The sequence below is a fragment of the Apus apus genome, chromosome 22 (assembly GCF_020740795.1).
Source record: "Apus apus isolate bApuApu2 chromosome 22, bApuApu2.pri.cur, whole genome shotgun sequence".
NCBI lineage: Eukaryota > Metazoa > Chordata > Aves > Apodiformes > Apodidae > Apus > Apus apus.
In genome coordinates, this window is record NC_067303.1 from 7,135,370 (window position 1) to 7,152,675 (window position 17,306).

General features: G+C 56.4%; 3 protein-coding genes across 7 annotated transcripts; 2 read left to right on the forward strand and 1 right to left on the reverse strand.

The window, feature by feature from the left end:
- Nucleotides 1-69: 69 nt before the first annotated feature.
- TMEM25 (transmembrane protein 25) lies at nucleotides 70-4,303 on the forward strand. The gene is made up of 7 exons (XM_051638689.1): nucleotides 70-521; nucleotides 604-888; nucleotides 1,111-1,401; nucleotides 1,476-1,760; nucleotides 1,862-1,948; nucleotides 2,047-2,246; nucleotides 3,787-4,303. The coding sequence occupies exons 1-6, from the start codon at nucleotides 209-211 to the stop codon at nucleotides 2,118-2,120; spliced, it is 1,335 nt and encodes a 444-aa protein (XP_051494649.1). The 5' UTR covers nucleotides 70-208; the 3' UTR covers nucleotides 2,121-2,246; nucleotides 3,787-4,303.
- On the reverse strand, nucleotides 2,982-6,656 carry IFT46 (intraflagellar transport 46). 5 transcript variants are annotated; one of them, XM_051638688.1, is made up of 11 exons: nucleotides 6,467-6,656; nucleotides 6,199-6,393; nucleotides 5,983-6,125; nucleotides 5,585-5,659; nucleotides 5,392-5,485; nucleotides 5,029-5,157; nucleotides 4,499-4,617; nucleotides 4,079-4,145; nucleotides 3,759-3,819; nucleotides 3,415-3,500; nucleotides 2,982-3,110 (listed from the first exon to the last, which is right to left on the reverse strand). In XM_051638688.1, exons 1-11 carry the CDS (start codon nucleotides 6,647-6,649, stop codon nucleotides 3,015-3,017), a joined length of 1,248 nt encoding a protein of 415 aa, XP_051494648.1. In that variant the 5' UTR covers nucleotides 6,650-6,656; the 3' UTR covers nucleotides 2,982-3,014. The 5 variants fall into 5 exon arrangements, with proteins under 5 accessions (XP_051494648.1, XP_051494647.1, XP_051494646.1 ...); XM_051638687.1 differs by having other exon boundaries at nucleotides 4,499-4,620; XM_051638686.1 differs by having other exon boundaries at nucleotides 3,415-3,819; nucleotides 4,499-4,620; nucleotides 6,199-6,378.
- ARCN1 (archain 1) lies at nucleotides 6,627-14,441 on the forward strand. Its single transcript, XM_051638682.1, has 10 exons — nucleotides 6,627-6,726; nucleotides 8,175-8,438; nucleotides 9,066-9,245; nucleotides 9,452-9,657; nucleotides 9,881-10,042; nucleotides 10,159-10,324; nucleotides 11,569-11,716; nucleotides 12,002-12,110; nucleotides 12,274-12,478; nucleotides 12,914-14,441. Exons 1-10 carry the CDS (start codon nucleotides 6,724-6,726, stop codon nucleotides 13,001-13,003), a joined length of 1,533 nt encoding a protein of 510 aa, XP_051494642.1. The 5' UTR covers nucleotides 6,627-6,723; the 3' UTR covers nucleotides 13,004-14,441.
- The last annotated feature ends 2,865 nt before the right edge of the window (nucleotides 14,442-17,306 follow it).

A 17,306-nucleotide genomic window follows, 5' to 3' on the forward strand; every position in this document is an offset into this window, starting at 1 on the left:
GAGTACCGTGCAGGCACAGCCCTGCTGCCATAGGCAGCCCCGCAAGGAGGGGAGGTGGGGGTACAGGGTGCATTGATCCCTGCCCTGGCTGGTGGGTGGTTTCTGGCTGCTCTTCTGAGCACCGCGGCTGTGCCGGGACCAGCAGGACCGTCCCCGCGGCTGCAGCAGCACCAGCCCAGCTCGGGGACGGCGACTACAGGCAAGAAGGATGCTCGCACCGTGCCAGGACCGCCCCTGCGCCGGATGCGCGGCCCTGCGTGCCGGGGCCCAGGCGCAGAGCCGCACTGCGGGCTCGGCTGGACACGGCAGCAATGTTCCAGGTAAGCTGCAGCCCAGCCGCATCCTCTGGCCCTGCTGCGTGCCGGGCTCCCGGGGGCCTAGCGCGGGGCCGACGCCCTGTCCTGGCTCCAGCTGCTCTCTCCCAGTGCTGAGCGCCACCATGGGGTATCGTGGGGGCTGGTCGGGTGCTTCTTTCACCCACGTGTTGCTGCTGCTCGGCCTCCCAGCGCTCTGCTCAGCAGGTGAGGCTGCAGCAGGGTCCAGCACATGGCTCTGGCAGCAGGACCCCACCGCAGCTCTGATGTGCTGGGGGCTCTCTGGCAGGACCTGGGGAGCCAGGCCCCACCATCGATGGACAGGCACTGGCAGTGTGCACACTGCGGGAGGAGGAGAGCCGTACCTTCACCTGCCGGGCCCCTCAGCTGGCCCCCGGCACTGCGCTGGTGTGGTACCTTGACGGTCGGAAGCAGGAGGTGAACTGCTCGGCCGCAGGCACTGCCAGCACCCTCACCCTCACCGCCCAGCGCACTGACCGCGAGCTCAACTGCTCCCTGACGGACCCAACCTCCGGGCAGACCCACAACGCCTCCGTCCTCCTCGATGTGCAGTGTAAGGTCTGCGGCACCAGGCCACGGGTGTGGGGAGGGTGGGCGCAGGGCTGCTGCCCGGCTGGAGCAGAACTGTGACTTAGCACAGGACAGCGTCTCATCAGTCCTGTGTAAACACGTTGAGGGCTCCTGATGAGACAAATCCTGCTCCTGGGTGGGCTGCAGCCACGCTAGCTGCTGCCTGTCCCTCCCACCCATCTCACTGCCTGTGTTTGCTGTCTAGATAAACCGGAGATCTTGCAAGCAGATGCCCACTACCAGGATGCTGAGGGCACTGGGCTCCTCCTGGTGCTCTCTGTGCTGGTGCGAGCCAATCCCCCTGTCAGCACTGCTTGGGTGTGCCAGAATGGGCATGTGATGGCCAATGCCTCCCAGTTCCTCCTCCTGGGCACCACGCCCTACCCAGGGCTGGCCAACCACTCGCTCCACATCCACCTCAGCAGTGTGGCTGGCAACTTGTCTGTCAGTGCTGCCAACAGTGTGGGAGTCACCACCACTTCCATCCTGCCCCCAGGTAGGTTTTTGTGGGGTAGGCATGGCGTGGCAGCCCTGTGAAGGGATGCTAAGGGGGCCACGCTGCCTGTGCAGGTCTGTTGGACACCCATGTGGAGCTGCCTTTGCTGGGTGTTGCCATTGGAGCAGCCCTGGCCCTTGGTGCCCTGCTCAGCCTGGGCTCTTGTGCTGCCTGCCTGGCGTGTCGCCAGGCGAAGCTGGAGCCAGGCGTGGGGCCAGCCGGAGGGAGCAGCCCCCTCAGCCGCTGCTCCCGTTGCAGCAGCCCTGAGCACCTGCAGCCCCGGGGCATAGGTCCACTCCGCCAGACCCAGTCCCTGCCACCCAACCTGCGCCTCGGTGACCTCACACAGGAGGCTGGAGGTAAGAGCCCGAGGTGCTGGTGCAGTGGGACATGCAGGGCCACGGGTCCTGCACAAGTGAGGGCGAGATGTCCTTGCTCTCACACCTTTCCTTCCCTGCAGTTTCTCCCAAGGATGCAGGAGCCGGTACCAGGGGAGAGGAGAGAGCCGTGCCAGCGCTGGAGAACTCCCTGGTCCCCAACAAGCTCGGTGAGTCAGGCAAGCAGCCCTGAAAGCCACACTGCAGGGACACTGGGCTCCGCAGCTGCCCCAAAAGATGACAGCAATGAGCTGTCTTTGTCCTGCAGGTTTTGTCCAGCTCCCCACGTCCGGGCGCATCTACAAAGTGCCCAGTGCGAGCAGCGATGAGATCTGGCTGTGAGATGCGGTGCAGTGCCCATGAGCCAGGGCTGCCCAGCACCAGGGATGTACTAGCCCCGGAGAAGCGCAGCCAAGGGTGCAGGAGAGGCTGCACTGGGCACCCACCAGCCCCCAGCTGTAGATTAAGGTACGTGCTGCAGGTCTCAGTAGCTGTGTGGTTAGCCAAGGCATGTTTTTATGTAGCCTGTGCACTTGATAAGTAGACTATTATAATAAAAAATGTATCAAAGCTGTGCATAGCCAGGCTCTGCCAGGCTTCTCCTGGGGCAAGGCCAAGCACTAGCTGTGCTTGAGTAGGTCCATGCTCTGCTCACTGTGTGACCCTCTCCACCCCTGCCTGAGCTGGGTCAGATGGGTGGGGAGCCAGGGTGGCAGGGGCCAGAGACAGTTGTCCCAACAGCAATAAACTAAACTCAAGCATCTGCATGGTGCCCCACTGGTTATTTCTCCTCAGTGGTAGCAAAGAGGCTTGAGAATAGAAAAAGGGGCTTGATAACATGGGGCAGAGGAGGTCAGAGATCCCCAGATCAGGCCTTAAAACACACAGGGCAGATCTGAGTGTTGTGTCTGAACCTGGAATTTATTCTTACTACAGCATTTGTAGGAATGGGCTCAAGCAGCCTCTGCTCTGCAGTGCCTACAGCACAGAGAGCCTGTTATTGGGAAGGCTGGTTTAATGCTGAATTCCCGGGAACAAGTCAGAATTGGAGCAATTAGGTAGCTTCTGCATTAAATGTGATGAGCAAAATCCTACTTTACATAGAATAGTTCAGCAGTGTTTGTAACACCTGGGAGGCCTCTCAAGGGCTGTGCACTGCTTCCCAGGCTATTTTGGTCACATCTCAACATTCAACAACAGATGTTGATCCAGGAGAAAAGGGTTTAATGGGAAGCTTCAAGTAAAGGTTAGCACTTCTTCTTCTGCTGCTTGTGAAGATGGGTTGGGCGGCGAGGTCCTGCCCTTATTCCCGTCAGCCAGGGGCTTGAAATGCTGCAGGGGAAGAATGTGTAAGTGCCAAGAGTTGACTTGTTAACTAAAGCACACGCGTGCTGAAGGTACAAGCTACTTCTGCTCTGTGTGAGCCGTGCGCTCCGTGGGTGGGAAAGGCATTCTGGGGGTACACTGGGCTGTTAAACACCATGGCATCCCAGCCATGGCAGAGGCTCCTTGTGTTGAGGTACTCAGGAAACGAGAGGCTTAGAAAATACCTTTGGACTCTTTGGACCCCAAAGGCAAGGGGAGAAGCTCTGCAGTGCTTCCAGCAGGTGAGCCAAGCCTGCCCAGAGCAGCTCACCTGTGAGTTCTTGAACTCCGAGTAGAGGGAGAAGAGGACATGCAGAGGCTGGATCTGACTTTTGTACACAGGGATGTCCAGGATGGCTACAAGGAAGAGCAGAGGAGTGTGAGAGCACTGGGGCTGCAGAGAGGGCTGTAAGGAAAGGCTAAGCACCCCGCTGCCCACGACCACTTGGGCCACTGCTCCCTGCTCACTGCAGGACTGCGGTACAAGAGTCTGCTCCCTACTGAAGGCAGCAGAGAATGATCTCACCTGCCCAGGCTGAGCCCAGAGGTCTCGTGCTTTCAGTGACAGTGCCAAGCCAGTAGCACACCTGTGTCCCCAGCACAGCCCCCACTTACCGCATATCATGTCGATGTACTCGGGCAGGTCACAGCTCATCTCGGCAGTTGGGAGGCCCACCTGGAACAGACAGGGCTGTCAGCTTGGAGAGCATGCATGGATCTTGCAACAAGCACAGAGGCCACCTGGGCAGCAGCCAGGAATTTGGGCATGAGGCTGCTCCCTGCCTTCTGTTAAGTGAGGAATGGTAAGAAGAAACAAAGCTGAGTGGGTCAGGCTGCAGGCAAAGAGCTCAAAACAGGGCAGGAACCCAGCTTTCCTGGAAGATGGTTTCTAACACAGCACACTGAGCCAGCCACTTATCACTGGGACAACGTACTTTTCCCAAGAGCTCCTCGAATTCTGGTGACCATTCCTGCATCAGGCTCTCGATGTCAGGCATTGGCCTGCCAGGGAAGAAAAGGACATAAAAGTCAGGATCACATGCAACTGAAATGGCTTCATCCTGGCAGATGGCTGTGGAGGGGGCAGCCCCCCCTGTACATGTGCTGAGGGTCAATGTGGGCATTTTTTTTTTAATTAAAACAAGCCTGATCTTGTTAAATTGCGAGTTCTGTGTGCTAGTTGTTAAACTAATTCAAGTTATGTAGGGAAAGAGAGGAAAACTTAGTGTCCTGCACACGTGCGTGGCAGGACTAGTCTGGAACTCAGCATGTCTTCCTCTCGGAGAGATGTTTCCTGGGCTGCCTGCTGGGCTGAGGCTGCAGGAGCGTGTGGGCGGAGCTGCTGTCCAGCTCACCGGGTGTACAGGACCGTGGCGGGAGGTTTGCAGCGGTGCAGCTCACTGATACTCTCAATCCAGCTCTCAATGGCTTTGGGATTCTTCTCTGCATTCTCCAAACTCTTCACTTTTATCTGCTGCTAAAAACCAGAAATAGAAACCTGTGAGCCCTTTGTGGCGTTTTGGGGCTTTTTTGCAAACCCTGCATTTGCTCCTGATTAACCAAGTGGTTTCTCTTTCCTAGTTGCACTAAACCAACTGATTTCTGCAGACAGAACAGCAGCCGGGAAGCAAAATGCTGAGAGAGACCAAGTAGTGACAACCAAAAAGAAACAAAGCTTCACCTGAAGGAAACGGATCCAAAGTCTGTACCAAGACTGGCCTGAAGCAAGGCAGTTGAAGTTTAAAGCTATAGGTTAAAGGAAAAGGTCATTTTTTTCTGCCTTTATATCAGTAGCGCTGCAACACTGTAGTCACATAGAGATGGAGGTAAGAGTAAAATGCAATGGTTTTGGTACAGCCACTGCCTTCCCCTCTCCGTGACTCACGCTGATGTTGTGCTGCTTGCAGTTCTCTGTCAGCCATAGGGAGAGCACAGTGGGGTCCGACTGCTTGGTCGAGGGCTCGTCCAGGACCAGCAGGCCAAGGTGATCAGGTTTGCCGTCGGGAGGGGGAACCTGTGGGTAAACAGAGACCCTGAGCCCAGAGCTGGGGGAGTCGGGGCTGTTTTGTACAGAGCCTGCCCCTGGTTTAAAAAACTGACAGGAATGGGTAGGCACGTGCTGTCTTGCATGTGAGTTGTTAGTGAAGCCCTGCCCAAACAGCACAAGGTGCTGGACAAGGGGAAATGCAGCCCTTGTCTGTTTCAGCTCGTATGGCAGAAGGTCCAGAGGAACCTGGAACAACTGTACCTTTAGGAATGCGTCGATGTCTCCAACTGCAGGAATAAACTCTGGAATGAAAGGCTGCAGTTTGGGCTCAATCGCTATTGTTTTGGGAGTGTACCTGGAAAAAAAAAATGCAGCAGTGGGGGTGATGGTGAACTGTGCTGCAAAACTTGCCACAAAGGAGAGCCAAGAGTGGGCTAAAACCCCTCCCACTCACCTCTTGATGTACTCAAAGAGTTCTTTGATTTCTGAAGACACTGGCAGGTAGTCAAAATCTGCTAGGCTGAAGTCACTAAAGAAAGGAAGAGAAGATTAAGAGAAGGAAGAGGGATGTGAGCATTAACCATGGTAGGTTCTGCACAGGTGGGAACTGGAACCCAACTGCATGGGGCAATCACAAAGGAAGGTGAAGAACGAGGTAAGTCATCTCTTAATCAAACTTCTTAAACACAAACAACACTGTTGGGTTTGCCCATGGAAGGGAGCATCCTGTGCTGAGGACCACAGCCATGCTCACCCTTGTGGAATTGTGAGCACAGCAGTGGAGCGGAACGGGCCTATAGGGCACCCACCCAGCACCAGACCCTGGCTCCTTGGGATAGTTGCTCCACTCACCCTTCTGCTGTAGCCCCGTGTTCCTCCGAGTCGTCCTCCGAGTCGGTCTCGGAGGAATCCTCTTCTTCCGAGTCATCGTCGTCATCGTCGTCATCCTCCTCGCTGAGAGCGGTGGGGGGGGCCGAGGGTGCCACCTTTTCCCCCTAGGTGAGAGGGTCGGGGCTTCATCAGGCTGCCCCACCGGCGTCCCCCTCCCGCCACCTCCCCCGCGCCTACCTTGTCGCCGCTGCCCTCCTCGTCGCTGCTGCGATCGACCGCGCCGCTGCCCGACCCAGGCAGCCCCGGCCGGCGAGCCCCTCGGGGACGGCCCGGCGAGCGAGCCCCGGCCGGCCGGCCCGCCGCCCCGCCCGCCTCCTCGGCCTCCGGCAGCTCCAGGCTCCCGTCGTACGGCTCGTTCTGCACCAGTCGGGGCTAAGCAGAGGGCTGCTGTGAGAGGCGGCCCCCGCGCCCCCCGCGGCCCGCGCGCCCCCCGCGCCCCGCTCACCTCCAGCGCTCCCGCTCGGCCGGGCCGGCCCCGTCTCCTTGGCGACGCGCCCTCCTTGCTCGCCCTGAGCCCGGCCAGAGCGGCGCGGCCTCCCCGGCGCCCCCTGGCGGAGCGGCGGTGGCCTCCGCCCGCCCCGCGCGCCGCGACGCTACTTCCGGCTGGGGACGTGGCCGGCGCCGCCATCTTGTGGGGCTGCCCGAGGGGACGCGGAGCGCTGAGGGACCGAGCGCCCAGCCCAGCCCTGCGCTGCCGCCGCCATGGTAAGGGGTGGTATGCGGACCGCAGCCCGGGGCGCGGGGAGGTTGGGGGGGCTCCGGGTGCGGCTCTGGTCCCTCTCGTAGGCCCGACGTTCGGCTAGGCCGGTGCCGGAGCCCCGTGGCCTGGTGGGGCCCAGCCGAGCACTGTGGCAGGTTGTTCTGTGGCCTGGGGAGGCGGAGTTGGGGCCGGCAGCCCGCAGGGGACGGCGGGGGCCTTTCTGCCCGCGGCCGGGCCGAACGGGAGGCGCAGGGCGGCCGAGCCCCGCGTACGGAGCCGCGGGCCTTCCGCAGCAGCGGAGCTGGCAGCCGCAGCCCGAGGCGCACGGTGTTGGGCTGGTTGTAAAGGTCTTATGGGGTGCTGGGGCTGTCCCCTCCAGCACTGGGAGCAGCCAGGCCGCGACAAGGGGCTGTGCACGTGTAACTCTGGGAGGTTTCTCTTCTCAGAACTTGTCCTGCGCCCTGTTGCCCAGCACAGCGGCGTTCGGTGGCTCCTCAGAAGCTGACACAACGTTCCGTTAACGGGTAGAGCAGTGAGCTCACGGGGGTGCGGGGTGCCTTGCTACTGTCCGGTTCTCTTGCACCGCGGTCTGAGTTTCTTCAGGGAGGACTTAGACAAGGTTTGCTTCAGATCTGTACTTCAGGATGTGTTTGTCTCTAAGCTGTCAAACTGCAGAGCCCCAAGGCAGCCCAACAGGAGCCTGACACTCTTACAAAGGGGCAGTGTTGTCCACCTGGGACTGAGCTGGGAACTGAGATCTGTGTCTGAGAGTTCTTGCTCCTTGCCTACTTGTTAGACAGCCCTTGGTAACAATGGTTGGGGATGTAAAAGATCTTTAAGTGCAGGAACCGCCTTGTCCTGACAAAATTAATTAAGAAGCTGACCTAAATGTCAGCAAGAAGGCTGGGTAGTCCAAGAGAACAAGATCATGTAGGCTGGTGAGTGCCTTTCTACCTTTTTATTGTTGGTGTGATAACGTCTCTGACATGTCCAGGAGAGTCATCCAAGTGCTGCTATTAATATAGCTGTCAGTGTTTGACAAACTTGGCTTGACTGTAAACGTGGCATTGGGAAGAAACAATATGCCTTAAAACAATCCTGTATTTAGTTGTGAGCTGGGGCCAGATTGACAGAAAACTCAATAGCCCAGAGCCTCGTCTGAAGCATCTGAGGGGTCTGTCACACCTGTGTTTATTTAGGAATAGGCTGATCCTGCATCTGCTCCATGGGAGCACTGGGAGTTTCATTGAGAGTAACACAGAAAGCAGGGAGGGAAAAGCAGGGGTGGATCTGCTCCTCTGGTACTGGTCACAGAAAAAGACTTATAACAGTGTTTAAGGAGGCTCAGTTGGCTGTGTGGGATAGGTGAGGGTGACAGGCAGTGGGAAGCAATCTGTGACCCGGGGGAGTTGCTGGGCTGGCTGAGGCTGACCCGTGCCCCTCTTCCCCACAGGTGCTGTTGGCAGCAGCCGTCTGCACGAAGGCGGGAAAGGCCATTGTCTCCCGGCAGTTCGTGGAGATGACTCGGACCCGCATTGAGGGGCTGCTGGCGGCGTTCCCCAAGCTGATGAACACCGGGAAGCAGCACACGTTCGTGGAGACAGAGAGCGTGCGGTACGTCTATCAGCCCATGGAGAAGCTCTACATGGTGCTGATCACCACCAAGAACAGCAACATCCTGGAAGACCTAGAGACACTCCGACTCTTCTCTAGAGTGGTAAGGATCTGTGGCTGAAGGCAGAGGTGATTTGTGTGCAGCCTGGAGTGGTGCTGTTGTCAGGGAGCTGCTGGTGCTGAGCCACTGTCTGCCTCCAAATTGAGTTTTCAGAGCCTCTTGCTGACCTGGAAGTCAGCTTTGAAATTTTTGTGGTATTTTTGAACTAAATGTAAAAAATCCTCCATTGCAGTTCATCTGGTGAGACTAAATGCATTATGTTCTACATTTAGCATTAAATATCCTCTGTATTCTAAAGGTAACACCCATATTTCTACTAAAAATAACCTGTTACCACCTGTGATCATTAGAGGTTCAACACTATTTACCTGTGTTTCTCAGCAGTGAGTTTGTGCAGCTGTTGTCACAAAACTGAAGGATCTTCAGGAGATTCACTGGCCGCAGTGTGTGTTTAGGTTCCTCTGAGTTAGTGTTACCATAAAGCTAAGAGGTTGTATAAATATTTTAGTGTAGAAAAACTAATAATGGCAAAATTTCATCTTGTTGTTTGTCAGTTATGAAGAGCAGCCTAATGGTGCTGATCTCCTAGAGTGTCTGGGAATAGCAGAAAGAAGGTGTTCACACGGTATCGTCCACGGATACGCCTTTAAAATGTTTTCTTCTAACTAGATCCCCGAATATTGTCGAGCGCTGGAGGAGAATGAGATCTCTGAGCACTGTTTTGACCTGATCTTTGCCTTCGATGAAATTGTTGCCCTGGGCTACCGTGAGAATGTAAATCTGGCACAAATCCGGACCTTCACTGAGATGGACTCACATGAGGAAAAGGTGTTCCGAGCAGTCCGAGAGGTGAGCGGGAAGAACTGTGAGCCTGCTACCAGGTGCCCTGTACAGAGGCATAACTCCACTTGGGTCGGCGTCAGAATGTTATTTACCTTTGCTGTAAATTCAGTGTCCGTTACTTGTTTTCTTTTTCCTGGCAGAGGGTTTGTGAGCAAATGCACTGGGTTCCCTGGGGCTGCCCAGCTCACTCAGCCTCTTGCCTCTTGTCTCAGACTCAGGAGCGTGAAGCGAAGGCCGAGATGCGCCGTAAAGCGAAGGAGCTGCAGCAGGCCAGGAGGGACGCCGAGAGGCAGGGCAAGAAGGCCCCTGGGTTTGGAGGCTTCGGTAGCTCGGCCGTGTCAGGGGGCACGACAGCGGCAATGATCACGGAGACCATCATTGAAACGGAGAAGCCCAAAGTGACACCGGCACCTGCCAGGTAAAGAGACATCCCAGCTACTGGTGATGCTCAGAACAAAATCTAGATCTAAAGTATAACTTAGCACCCTGCATGTAAGATCATCAGTTTCATGCACACTCCCACCCTAAAAGGGCTGCAGAGGTGAAGGCTGCATTGTTGGGATTAGTTGGGTTCCATAAGGATAACCAAAGAAGGAGGAATCTGTTGCCATGATTTTAATGCTCTTGTGCCTTTTGTTCAGGCCTTCAGGTCCAAGTAAAGCCTTGAAGCTTGGCGCTAAGGGGAAGGAGGTGGACAACTTTGTGGACAAGCTGAAATCGGAAGGAGAAAACATCATGACTTCTGTAGGCAAGCGCTCCACGGAAGCAGCCAAAGTTCTTGCTCCTCCCGTTAACATGGAGAGGTGGGTATTGCTTGGAAAGCAGTCTTTCCCACAGCTCTCCTTGCCATGTCTCTCATCTTGCCTGTTAGGTGCCAAGCATAGGGCTTGAGATCCCTGCTCTTTTTCTGTCTGTCTAGCGTGCACATGAAAATAGAGGAGAAAATTTCCTTGACTTGCGGCCGTGACGGAGGGTTGCAGAACATGGAGCTGCATGGCATGATCATGCTGCACATTTCCGATGAAAAGTGTGCACGGATTCGCCTGCATGTAGAAAATGAAGACAAGAGGGGAGTGCAGCTACAGGTAAAGCCTACTGGGTGTCCCATGCTGTTGAACGTGCTTTTGGCACTCTCCAGGGTAAATGCTGGAAATCCTGGAGCATCCTGCTGTCCTGTGTTCTGGTCTGAGCCTTCTTGGCAAATGTGTTGACACTAGGAGTAGTCCCTGCAGACATTACTGCAGAGTAAGTGCAGTAATCCCGCTCAAAGGATTGAAGTTCATCTGAGAAATCTGGTCTTGTGCACTTGCATTCCTGCCCTTGAAGCCTTATCTATCCAGTCAGAAGCATTGGCATGCCGTCTGATTGCCTGGACTTTGCAGCAGCCTGCTGTGTCACTCTGTGTTGGTTTGTGTGATGGGACCTTTAGTTGTGCAGTGGGAGTGTTCCAGTAAGTGTCCTGTGCCCAGGAGGAATTAGTTTGTTACCTAGACAGCTGTTCCTTCTTGGGATTGCTTCTGTGCTATGACTGGAGCCCTTGACTGCAGTGAGTGAGAGCATCTCAGAAGTCTTAAGAGATGCGTCCTCCCCTTTCTCCCTCTCTGTGTGACCTTCCTGATCCCTCGACATGATACTGCTCTGCTGTACACTCACTTGCTTCCTCCTCACTGAGACCTAGTCTGTCGGTGGCTAGCTGCAGGGCTGCTTCTACAGTCCTAGGTTCCTTATCAGCACGTGTCTTGAGCACGTTCCTAATGCTGCTCCCACATGCACAGCTTTGGGTGGAAGATGAAATCAAACCCAGGGCTGACTCCTGTCTGTCTAATGTAGCTTGGAAGTTGGCTTGCAAAAATCCTTTGCTTCTAAAAAGATAGTATTTAAATGGTGTTTGGCTGCTGACACGTGTGTGTGTGTGTGCGCGTGCATGTGTGTGTGTGTATATATATATATGCGCTCGTGTGTGTGTTAAGGCTGTTAAGGGAAGTAGTTTTTTTTTTGGTTTCTGGGTGTTCTTCCCAATAGGACCAGGTTGTTGTTTTTTTTTTTCAAGATAAAGGTCTGTTGTGGGTCTTCAGGGTTATCTTGGAGCTGTTAAGAGTTGTTAAAGCTGTTGTGTTGGTACCAGCATTGCTGGACTCTGTGTAAAAACTGCAGTGGTGTGAATTTCTCTTAGATCAGCATTTTCTTGTAGGGATCCCAGGTAGCAGATGTGCTCCAGTTGGGCTTCTGAGTCGGGAGCAAAACTGATGTGTGTTTGGTCAAGGAACACGTTCCAGGCCCCATTGTGTTAGAACCCACGTTTCACCATGGACACATATTCCCCTTTCAGACTCACCCCAATGTGGACAAAAAGCTCTTCACTGCGGAGTCACAGATTGGTTTGAAGAACCCAGAGAAGTCATTCCCTATCAACAGTGATGTGGGTGTGCTGAAGTGGAGGTTGCAGACCACAGAGGAGTCCTTCATTCCATTGACAAGTAAGTGAAGCGTGCTTCTGGGGGCTAGTATTCATAGGCTGATGGCTCCTGGCCCCCTTACAGCAGCTGGGCCATGCTGGGAGATGTCAGAGGTACTCTGTGTCTCCCAGTGGGTAGTACCTGTTCTTGGCAGTGTGTGCTTTCTGTAGTGTCCTTGGAGAAAACAAAAAGCTTTTCCTAAAGTCAGAATTTCTTAGGGATGACTTTTGGAAGCACATTATCCCTTGTAAGCCTGTTCCATATAGCAAGCCCATGTGGCTCAGCAGGCTGTTTCTGTGCCCTCAGTTAACTGCTGGCCCTCGGAAAGCGGGAACAGTTGTGACGTTAACATTGAATATGAGCTGCAGGAGGAGACCCTGGAGCTGAATGATGTTGTCATCACCATCCCCTTGCCGTAAGAAACACTCCTTGTTTGGGTAGTGCTGACTGATGCTGTCCTGGATCCCCTTGGTTCCTTCCCCTCCCCGGTTTGCAGTCTGGCCACGTCAACAGGCTGGACAAGCATTTGTGTAGCTCTGTGCAGGTCACCTATTGTAGCTTCTCATTGCCTGCTCCAGGTCTGGTGTGGGTGCCCCAGTGATCAGGGAGATCGATGGTGAGTATCGCCACGACAGCCGGAGGAACCTCCTTGAGTGGTGCCTGCCAGTGATCGATGCCAAAAACAAAAGTGGCAGCCTGGAGTTCAGCATAGTGGGGCAGCCCAACGACTTCTTCCCGGTCCAAGTCTCCTTCATCTCCAAAAAGAACTATTGCAACATACAGGTACAGTCGCTGCCAGCACCTCGTAGGTGGGATGTCACTCTTGCCTCTCTCAAGCGGCCTTTCAGCTTCCCGGTGCTTGCCTGCACTTTTGGTTCTGCCTTTGTGCCTCTCAGTAATAATTAATTCCCCTGGGGCTTTATTAGGGAATCCACCCACCTTCAGAGCCAAACACTTCTGGGCACATGACTGTCTGTCTGTCCCCACTCAGCTGGAGCTAGCAGCCTCTGCTGAACTCCTGGCAAGCTTCTGTCGGCACAGACACAGTAAATCATTCCCCTGTTTTCAGGTTTCCTTAGAACAAAGATCTTCCTTTTAAGGCTGACTTGTGGTTCAGAAGCTCTGGCTTGGTGGTGTCCTTATGACCATCCCAAGCCGGAGGGCACTGCGTGGCAGCAGTGTTCCACGTGGAGCTAACCCTGCCCTTTTTCTCCCCAGGTTACCAAAGTGACCCAGGTAGACGGGAACAGTCCTGTAAGGTTTTCTACTGAAACCACCTTCCTGGTGGACAAGTACGAAATCCTGTAGTAACAGCCATGGGGAATCACAAAGGAAGAAAATTTTAAATTAAAAAAAACAACAAGAGAAAAAAAAAAACAAAAACCAAGAAACAAAAAAAGAGGCTGAATGTTGGAAACTCCACAGCCCCCTCTCTGCTCAGACGCGTGGCTCTGTCTGCAGCATTCCTGGGTCACAGACGTTTTTGGCAGAGAATTTACTTGCTCATGGGGGGAAAGGCTACGAATTTCTTTGGCACATTTTTACTGGCCCACAGAAGAGCAACATCTCCGTGGAGAACACGGCCTTGACACATCCCTTTCTCTCCTGACGACAACCGGAGCTCATCCCAGCACCTACCAGGCATGGTTCTCTCCCTTCCCTAAGCCTCATGCGCTGTTCCGTTGGTGCTGCTGTGATAATTTCTCCTCTGCCTCCACCTCGTCTCTGTTGGCGAGTGCAGGTGTCAGGGTAATGTGCACGGGGACACCTCGCTTCTCCACGCCCTTCCGTCTGGTAGAAGAAGAGCAAATTTGCCTTGGTTCTGAAGGTGGGGAGCTGTGGGACTTGGGGTGGGGCCCTTCAGCCCCCATGGTTACTGCTGTCCCTCCAGCCCTGTGGGGCAGCAGTGGTCCTGCAGCTGCTCTGAGGCCAGCCTGTGGGGCGAGGTAGGTAGGTTAGAGTCAGCCCTGGGACCCTGTTGGTGTCTTGCGGGGCTGAAGGCTTCACCTGCCGCTGTGCAAGCAGCTGTGGAGACCCGGTTACTGTGTGCTAGGACCTGTCCCAAACTCGCATTCTTTCTCAGCACTTGTGGATGGAGGGGAGGGAAACACTGGTTTCCAGAAAACGTGGGCTGATCTAAAAGTGCCAGAGCCATTCCTCCTCCTGCTGCCTCATGAGCATTATTTGCCTCATCTCACACAGTCGTGCTCCGCTAAATACTCATCTCACCTGCCCAGGTCAGGGCTTGTCCCTGAAAGTGTGTGGCCATCCGCGAGGTCTGCAGGGGAGCACCAGCTGCTGCTGCAGGTCCTAAGCACACGGGGAAAGAAAGTGCCCTAAACAGCTGTGTACTGTGCTCCCGAGAGCTCTTCTGTGGGAGTGAGCCTGTGGGTTCCGCTGGGGTCCTCTGCCAAAGAAGTTTGTGGTCTGTCCTCCGTCAGCAAAGAAATCACCTGGTCCTGGGAGGGCGGGAGAGCAATCCCTGTTCCATAGCAAAGTAAGTGATGAATCCGATTAACTTGGTTCTGTTCCAGAGCTGCTTGTCTGTATGATTTTAAAATGGAGTCCAGGTTAGTTCAAGAATCTGAGGAGCTGCTCTTTTTTTTCCTGAAATCCATGGGAGGGTGATGTTTAAACCGAGGCGAACTCCCCCCTTTTTGTAGCCCCCTGTGCGATACTGGCATAGGCACATTCCAGTGTACACAGAATTCTCATCTTTAATCAATAAAGAGTATTGTCAAAGGAACCGTCTGAGGGTTGTGGGGTCCCTCAGAAGTTGGCGGGGTCCGCCCCGTCCGCCCGCCCCTCGTTCGGCCCTGCGAGGCGGGACGGGGCCGGCGCCGGGGCGGGGCAGGCGGCAGGAGCGGCGGAGGAGCCCGTCCCGCGGCTGCAGGACCGGCGGAGCGGAGGTGAGCAGTGAAGAGACGGGCACCTGGAAGGGAAGGCGGTAGGACCCCAACCCTGACTTGCACAGCCTCTGTTCTCGGGGCTGGGACAGGGGCAGCCCTCGGGAACCCCTGGCTGGTGGGAGGCGAGGGGGCTGTGCCGCCTCCGGAGCTCCGCGGATGGGGCAGGGGGGCCCCAGTTGGTCTTCCACGGGGGGCTCTCCAGGAGGAGCGTGAGCAGGCGGGAGAGCAGGAAAACGCCTTCACCCGTCAAGCCCTTGCGGCACAAGGGTTTTGGGGTGCACGAGTGGGCCAGGTGCTGGAACCAGGTCCGCCTTGGTGGGCAGTTTGTTGGTTTGGGAGCCCCAAGAGTGGGAGGCTTCACCATCCCAAATAAGAGGCTTTGTCATCTCAAATCCTGCTGCAGCTGCTGGGTAGCTGCAGAGGAGACGGTGCTTGTCCCCAGGCTGCCCCTTGGTCCCTGACGCCTCTCGGGGAGCCTGGGAACAGCGCTGGCCTGGCTGGACCCTGCTCTGTGCAGGACCTTGTTTACTCCCAGCTTCCTGACACGTTCTTGCCGCAGCCCCTTTGGCTGCTGCCAGAAAGCCCAAGGAATTTGGCAGCCTCAGAAGGGATCCAGCTGTTGCTCCAAAGGGCCCTGGCTTTCCCGCTCCTGCGGCTGCCTTAGGAGCCCCCAGCCTTCGCTGGGCTCTGGGCAGGGGCTGGAGTGGGGCAGATGGAGGGATTTAGCAGATGGGTAGACGTGGTGCTGAGGAACACGGCTTAGTGGTGGTCTTTGCAGTGCTGGGGTAACAGTTGGACTCAATGTTCTTAAAGGTCTTTTCCAACCAAAATTATTCTATTGTAGTAAACACCCTGAGGCAGCACACAGACCAGGCAGCAGCAGGGCAGTGCTGCCCAGGTGCTTTTTTTGCGGTTTCTGTATGTTTGGGTTTGCTGCGTGATGCTTTATGCTGGTGGGCAGAGTGCCACGCAGGGTGGCGGAGATGCAGGTTTGTGTGGTGAGGTGGTGCTTTGCCAACAACCAGAAAGGACTGAGTGGTGCTCATTTTTGGAGAGGTGAGGTTCACCCCTACCCCTCTCCCAGGAAACAGAGGGCTGGGTGGTGGATTTGTGCCAGGGACCCAATTCCAGACTCACCAAACTTATCCTGTGCTGTGGTCCCTGAGCTATCATTAGCAGGAGCCGCAGGTGCTTCCCTCTGAGGTGAGCCAAGCACCTGGCCTGCAAGTGAGAGGCCATCGTTTTCTAAGAGAGGGCTTTGAGGAGTAAGTCTCCGTGGTGTGGCCTTAGGAGTGGTGGTGGAGTCAGTGGTAGTGGTGGTTTCCCTGGCTGTGCCATGGTGGCTGGAGGCATGTGCTGATGCTGGGCTCAGTGCTTGAGCTCTGGTGGCAGTTGGGACTGTGCAATGTGTCACCGGTCGTCGGAGCTGGCTCATCTTGGGGAGCATCGGGTGCAGGAAGGCAGGAACATGTACGCTCCCCCGACCGAAGCACAACCCAGGCATCCCCCAGCCCCCGGAGTGCAGCTGTGCCACTTCCTGGGAGCGCTGAGATCAGCGGGCGCGGCCGGGATTCCTCTGCTCCCGCTGGAGCTGCCTGGCGGCTGATTTACGGTGGTGTTATTGCCAGCAGCGTTGCGTTGTCCCAGCAACGGCGCTGCGGCCCCCGCCGCCCCTCGCCCGGGTGGGATGGGGCCGGCTGGGTCTCCGTGTGGGGCAGCCCCAGGAGCAGCCTGCTTGCTCCCCGCTGGTTCTGTGCCAGAGACGGGCTCCCTCTCCGCAGCTGCCGGCGGAAGGGACAGTTGTTTACTGGGGCGGAGGGTGTGGGAAGGGGTGAGCGCGCCCTAAGCGCGTTAGCAGATGGGGAGTGAGCAGGCAGGAGGCCAAGTTGGACGGAGGCTGCGATGCTGCGCACCCGTTAGCTCTGGCTTCCTCCCACGGTTCATCCGGCCCCAGGGAAGGAGGAAAGGCCGTGGTGCCATGAGCTGCCATGTGCTGTCCCATGCATGCTGAGTCCCGGGCACGGCTGGCACCGCGGCGGGTGCATGGCAGGGTGTGCCGAGCTGTGCTCCAGCGCATTAGCGTGGCCCTTGGCTAGCGTGGGCTGGTTGTGCCCCAACCAGTGACACACAGTGCGGCTCCGGGGTCTGGCACCAAGATGCTCTGATGGGGCGCGAGGCAGGTTGTGCTCTGTCTGTGTTTGGTCTTGGTGGGCAGCAGCAGGTCAGGCATGAGAGGACCCCCAATGGCAGTGGGGTGCAGGGGGTCCCTGGGGGAGGCAGTGTGCTGGTGTGCAGCCTTCCTGGCGTCGGTGGGGCTGGGCGTCCTCCCAGGTGAGGCCTCTGCCTGCACTGGGAGAAGAAAGGGGCTTTTGTCCTACGGGGTCGAGTGGGCAGCCCTGGGCGGGGGGGGGAGGAGGCAGGGGGGACAGGGGCTGTTCAGCAGTAACCAAGCCCGACCCCTTGGCATTTGCTGCCTTCACCGCTTCCCACGGCGGGAACAAGCAGCGCGTTCGGCAGGCGGTGGCGGGAGAAGAAAGGCCGCCTTGTCTGCCCTAGTGGTGGGGCGCCGGCTGCGGTGCTGTGCTCCCGCCCCGCATTCCTCCAGCAGAGCTGGCTGGAGAGAGGCTGCACCCCTGAGAGAGATGGGCTGGGGGCACGGCACGCGTCCTCTGCGCGGCGAGGAGCCAGGTGAGGGGCTCTGC

Coding starts and splice junctions, on each gene's coding strand:
- TMEM25 (XM_051638689.1), top strand. CDS start 209: ATGCTCGCACCGTGCCAGGACCGCCCCTGCGCCGGATGCGCGGCCCTG. Junction 1,402..1,475: donor CACTTCCATCCTGCCCCCAG/GTAGGTTTTTGT, acceptor CTGCCTGTGCAG/GTCTGTTGGACACCCATGTG. Junction 1,949..2,046: donor CCTGGTCCCCAACAAGCTCG/GTGAGTCAGGCA, acceptor TTTGTCCTGCAG/GTTTTGTCCAGCTCCCCACG.
- IFT46 (XM_051638683.1), bottom strand. CDS start 6,649: ATGGCGGCGCCGGCCACGTCCCCAGCCGGAAGTAGCGTCGCGGCGCGC. Junction 6,394..6,466: donor GCCGAGCGGGAGCGCTGGAG/GTGAGCGGGGCG, acceptor CCCTCTGCTTAG/CCCCGACTGGTGCAGAACGA. Junction 6,126..6,198: donor AGGAGGGCAGCGGCGACAAG/GTAGGCGCGGGG, acceptor CCTCTCACCTAG/GGGGAAAAGGTGGCACCCTC.
- ARCN1 (XM_051638682.1), top strand. Junction 9,658..9,880: donor GTGACACCGGCACCTGCCAG/GTAAAGAGACAT, acceptor CCTTTTGTTCAG/GCCTTCAGGTCCAAGTAAAG. Junction 10,043..10,158: donor CCTCCCGTTAACATGGAGAG/GTGGGTATTGCT, acceptor CTGTCTGTCTAG/CGTGCACATGAAAATAGAGG.